The sequence below is a fragment of the Lethenteron reissneri genome, chromosome 26 (assembly GCF_015708825.2).
Source record: "Lethenteron reissneri isolate LAM-NWPU_2019-01 chromosome 26, ASM1570882v1, whole genome shotgun sequence".
NCBI classification, from domain to species: domain Eukaryota; kingdom Metazoa; phylum Chordata; class Hyperoartia; order Petromyzontiformes; family Petromyzontidae; genus Lethenteron; species Lethenteron reissneri.
In genome coordinates this window covers 23,968,003-23,973,140 of record NC_083804.1, presented here as the reverse complement: position 1 = coordinate 23,973,140, position 5,138 = coordinate 23,968,003, and the positions used below count along the sequence as shown (strand labels likewise).

The 5,138-nt window shown below is 46.9% G+C and overlaps 1 protein-coding gene across 1 annotated transcript; it reads left to right on the top strand.

Moving 5' to 3' along the window:
* The first annotated feature begins 363 nt into the window (after window positions 1-363).
* Window positions 364-4,010, top strand: LOC133347905 (fatty acid-binding protein, brain-like). Its single transcript, XM_061560642.1, has 4 exons — window positions 364-534; window positions 2,017-2,189; window positions 3,586-3,687; window positions 3,821-4,010. The coding sequence occupies exons 1-4, from the start codon at window positions 462-464 to the stop codon at window positions 3,866-3,868; spliced, it is 396 nt and encodes a 131-aa protein (XP_061416626.1). The 5' UTR covers window positions 364-461; the 3' UTR covers window positions 3,869-4,010.
* Window positions 4,011-5,138: the final 1,128 nt, after the last annotated feature.

The following is a 5,138-nucleotide window of genomic DNA, read 5'->3' as shown; positions in this document are numbered from 1 at the left end:
AAGAAGATGAATCTATGCAGTCACGAAAGCTTTAATTCGAAATTTTACCGTTAACGTTTCATTAAAATTAAGAATGACATGTCAAAGGCAGGGTGGAAACGTCGGGCCCAAGATAAACGTGAGCAAATGCGCATGCGACCTGTATGAAACGAAAACCGTGCATTTTTACGCGCACGAATCTATTGCAATAGATGTGCAAGTATCGTTCGAGTTCACGTGGAAATCAATCGATATCCCACGACAACGTGGTTTCAGCCAGGGAGAGCGAGAGTGAAGCGTGGTCACCCACCACCACAGGTCAATGGGGATGGGCGGGGCGGTCCCGAATGGCCAATGGGGAGTTCAGTGGCTCTTTAAAAGCATGTGGACTTTGCGATACCGCAATCCAGTCGTGATCGATACTGCACAGGCAGTGTTTGTACTACTTACTCAGCACCTATCAATACCTCGCGCTCGCAATCATGGTGGAGGCGTACTGCGGCACGTGGAGGCTGACGAACAGCGTCAACTTCGACAACTACATGAAAGCCATAGGTAAGCGACATCCACGAGCAGTGTGGACGCTATTGCATTGCTTGTGAATGTTGATTGGGGGTGCCCTGGGGTCTATGTGGAAGTTCTCTTGGCCAAATAACGGCTGCGAATCCAGAAGCGGTTGCCTGAACGGGCCTGACACTGTCGACGAAAGCAAAGGTGGGCCCCGAAGCCGGTCCACAGCTTTGCTTTGTAAACAAATGCTGCTTGATGGTGCTTGGTGTGTGTGTGTGGAGGAGCCAATAGGCCGATAGACTCACACGTGCAGACATACGCACGGTACCGAGGTGCTGCGATGCTGCAAGTTGCTTTGTGCGGGACGTTGACACTGCATTTCACAATTCGCTGGGTACGCGCGGCCGCGCTTCTGTCGATCCACTGCTGGATGACGGCTTCGTGGCGGATTGCTTCGTTCGCTGTGTTCCACGCTGTGCCGCCCTAGCGGGGGAGCGGTGGCGCAGTGGTGAGCGCAACGCGATACGCACCTGCAAACTAGGGGCTGAACGATTAATCGATTTCCGATCGAGATCGCAATTTGAAACAATGCGATGTTTTGAGATTTTAAAAGTCCTATTACTTTGTTGTTGGAATTGTTTTATTTTTTAATATTATAATTTTATTTATTGAATTTAACAATTGTTCTATTTCAATTAAAACATTTTAATAAATACATGTTGGATGCAATTAATATATGTTAAGTTCTCATCCTTGCATTAGAATATATAGAACAGTTCATATTTTGATGGTATCATGTGGTAATGCTCCATCACATGTTTTCAATCTATTACACAGTGAATATTGAACTGAAGCTTGACTTAAAAAAAATTGTAATCGCAAATCAAATCGCAATCGATATCTGTTAGAAAAAAAATCGCAATTAAATATTTTCCCCAAATCGTTCAGCCCTCCTGCAAACCCGGGTTCGGCCACGGGTAACACCAGTGGCGAATGCTCCATGGCGTCCGTCCGTCGTGTTACAAATTGACGGCTGCACGGGCTGCGGTATGACTTGGAACATCCGCTGACGGATGAAGGCTGTCTGCTCACGCCGTGGGGGTTGTTTGACCATACTTCACCACGCTGGTCAGTGCGGGCTGGTGAAGAGCATTCCCAGGACCGGTTCAGATATCCACTCGCCCCTGATGTTAGCCACGGACGATGACCGCCTGGCTGCACGGCGCGGTGCGCTAACCACTGCGCCACCGCTCCACCATGAATACTGCAAATTGTGGATTTTCAGTCTCCAGTGTTTGATCTTTCCGCACAGCAGTTGGCACCCACCGGTCATGTCGTGCGGTTGCATCCATGACACGTGCACTGCGTTTACAATTACAATGACACCCAGTAAACGTGCCACGTTGGGCCGACGTTGGCATGAGGTTAAAACCGTTGGCCCAACGTTCGTCCAACGTTCCATGTTTGCTGCGTGCTTGTATTGTGGCCGGAAGGAATCCAATCATGCGGCTCTTTTGCGTTTTGCAGGAATCTCCTTTACCGTGAGGAAGATCGGAAACATGACCAAACCCACACAGGAGATCATTTCGGATGGAGAAAACGTGACCATCAAGACTATGAGCTCCTTCAAGAACTCGGAGGTTGTCTGCAAACTGGGCGAGGAGTTCAAGGAGACGACTGCGGATGGCAGAGAGGTCCAGGTGAGTTCCCTCTGAATTTGTACCCACAGCTGCCCACGTCTCTCTCGTATTTGACGCGCAGCGTTTGCCCGTGCACACGCAGCCAGGGCCCAGCACTGCACGTGGGCCCACTTCTCGTGACATGCGTCCATCAGTGTGCCGTGGAGGGTCCACGTTTGCTTGTCATGACGCAGCAGATTGTGAGAGCTTCATCGGATCACATGTCACCGCTGTACGGCGATGCTGCTGCTGTATGCGAGGGTCGCGGGACATTGCATACTGGACGCTGAAGGCTTCTGTGACATTCACACAAACATTGTCTGCTTTAGTAATACAAATGATACTAATTTGGAAGTTCAGAATATTTGACAAAAAAAATACAAATTAGTTTCTCGATGGAGCCAGTTTCTCCCCCCCCCTGGATGTGGATCAGTTTTGTTGCTGCAGTTACATTGTAGGCATGTTCCACGTGGTGCTTTAGAGTAAGCTCATGTCCGCCCGTCGTGGGTTTGAGTCCCAACCAAGCACACAACGACAAAGGCGCCTTCTAATGATTATGCTAACCTGTTTTCTCCCATGCGGCAAGGTTTAGCATTGGTAAGGGTCGAGAAGGTGACACAGTCACTGTGTCTCGAGTTCTCAGCAAATCTTTAAATGTTGACGGTGTACAAATACACCGTTCAAGGTCCCCCCGTATAACCGTGTAGACTGGCAGGCAAGTACCGTTAGTGAGAATATAATTACATGCAGTAAACATGACGGGGTATTCATCGTTTTGAGATGAGTCATCTCGCTTGTGATGTGGGGGAGGGGGGGACCGGCTCCAGAGGGAAAATTATTTGTAATTTTCTTTGTCCAATATTCTGAACTTCTTCCATGTCTTAATGTTTTTTATGATGAACTTTGAACAAGATACATTTGAAGAGACTGAGTTTTCTTCAAAGCAGAGTATTTATTTCTCCACGCTGTCGAGCATTACTTTTCGGCAACATTAAGTGCCGTGGGAGTTTTTTTTCGGGCAGTACAATAGAAAGTTTCACTTTATTGTCACGCAGCCCTTAAGCTATAAGATGTTTTTTGGAGGTTAGAACGTGTAAATATAAATGTGTCACTACACCCGCCACCACCCGACACAGCCAATTAGTAAGGTTTGTCATGTAAGAAAAACATGCGAAATCGTTACTAATACAGCACACCGGTGTGTTGGGGAGTAAATCCACAACATTTACAATTCGAGTTCGACGTTTCAGTAATTAAAACAACCAGCATCATCAGCCGACAGCCAGATGTGTGGAGAAAAAAAAGAGCCCTTTAGTGTTTGTGAATTTGATGGAGCAGTTTTTATTTTTTAATAGAGTGGTGGATGAGGGTGGAGCGATTGCGTTCCGCCATTAACGATCATCCGTCTCCGTCACAGTCCGTCATATCCATGCAAGGGGACAGACTCGTGCAAGTACAAACGTGGGACAACAAGGAGTCCATCTTGACGAGGGAGTTGAAAGATGGAAAGCTGATTTTGGTAAGCCACCCTTTTGCCGTTAATGCATTTTCACAAAGCACATCCCTTCTGGTTCCCTTGCGTAGATTGTCAACGTAGTTTATTTGTGGTTCGTACTAACGTTGTCTCTGTATATTTGACTTCTTTCTCCCAGACCTGTAGAATTGGTGACGTGGAGTGTGTCCGGACTTATGAGAAGTAGCCGCCTACCTTGTGCCATTGAAGAGCTGACGGTTCGGGGAGATGCAGCCGATGTGTAGTCTGCTTTGATGTGGTTATAATCCTGCATATGTACTGGATAGCAATTTACACGATGAATAACAATAAAGTACATTTAATTGTAATGTGTTGTTGTTGTCTGCAGACGTTTTGAGTGTGGGTAGGTTATATAATGAAATAATATTGTTAATGATTCTCGCAGTCTGGTCTGAAGGTTATGTTATATATTTTTATCAGGTATAAAAACTTCCCCGTGTCTCAGATTCATAGCTCTCACCAGCCGGCTACAAACTCAGAATCGAGTTACATAATACACGGCATAATACACGGACTAAAGCAAAACAAGAATCCAGCACCCACTTCGAAACTAGATATTGTAAAAATGTCAAAGCATCAACCAGTATCTCAGAAGCAACATTTAACACTACTACACTTGTTACAACGATTCAATAGAAAGGAAAAACCCACCCAATCGACGTAACGCACGCAACTTACACGTGATATGGGCAAGGTAAAGTGAGTTTGCATGAAGTGGAGTTTGCAAGGCTTCCTATATGTCCTATAGTGAGAGGGTTAATTGAAGGATGGATGGTGCGGTTTGGTGATGTGGGTATAGCAGAAAGCTGCCGGTGATGGCAGATCTTCTCTGTCAATGCGAATATACCTTGTTTTGCGCGGGCAAGTGATATCCGAGTGGCACCAGTCTCTCTCCGCTGCACGAGGACCACAATCGGCCAATGAGGCTGCAGTTGGCCACCCTGACCCGACCCCGCCTGTACTGATGCCTGTAATGATGGACGGCCCCCACGTCCATGCAGCCCAGAGTGCCCCTTGGTGTTGTTTCTGGTGTCGAGCCCAAATATTCCTTTTGTCACCAAACTTGGTGAACACATCATGCACCCTTCACAGTGACACGCCCGTCACCTTACACTAGACTTGCAAGTCCAGAATGTGGTTAACCTCATCAATCGTACATAGGTGTATGCACAATAATGTGGCAGTCTTATTTTACGAGCAGTGCGCTCAAGATCTGTCTTATGTGAAGCAGGTTTGTGTGTTCTGAGATGGAATTTAAATAGTAAATTTGGCCTCCAGCTGCCAGAATATTTTGTTAACCTTTGACCTATCCTGGTCCCGAAGCCAGGCCTCATGGTTACTCCCTTGGATGGATACTCAGGTCACCTAGAGGTCATCTCACAAGGCGCGACGTCGCCACATATAGTTGTAAAACGCAGATGCCCACAGACCTAATG

Excerpts from the sequence above, each read along its gene's own strand:
- LOC133347905 (XM_061560642.1), top strand. The coding sequence starts at position 462 with ATGGTGGAGGCGTACTGCGGCACGTGGAGGCTGACGAACAGCGTCAAC. Across the intron at positions 535-2,016 it reads CAACTACATGAAAGCCATAG|GAATCTCCTTTACCGTGAGG; the intron begins GTAAGCGACATC and ends TGCGTTTTGCAG. Across the intron at positions 3,688-3,820 it reads AAGATGGAAAGCTGATTTTG|ACCTGTAGAATTGGTGACGT; the intron begins GTAAGCCACCCT and ends TCTTTCTCCCAG.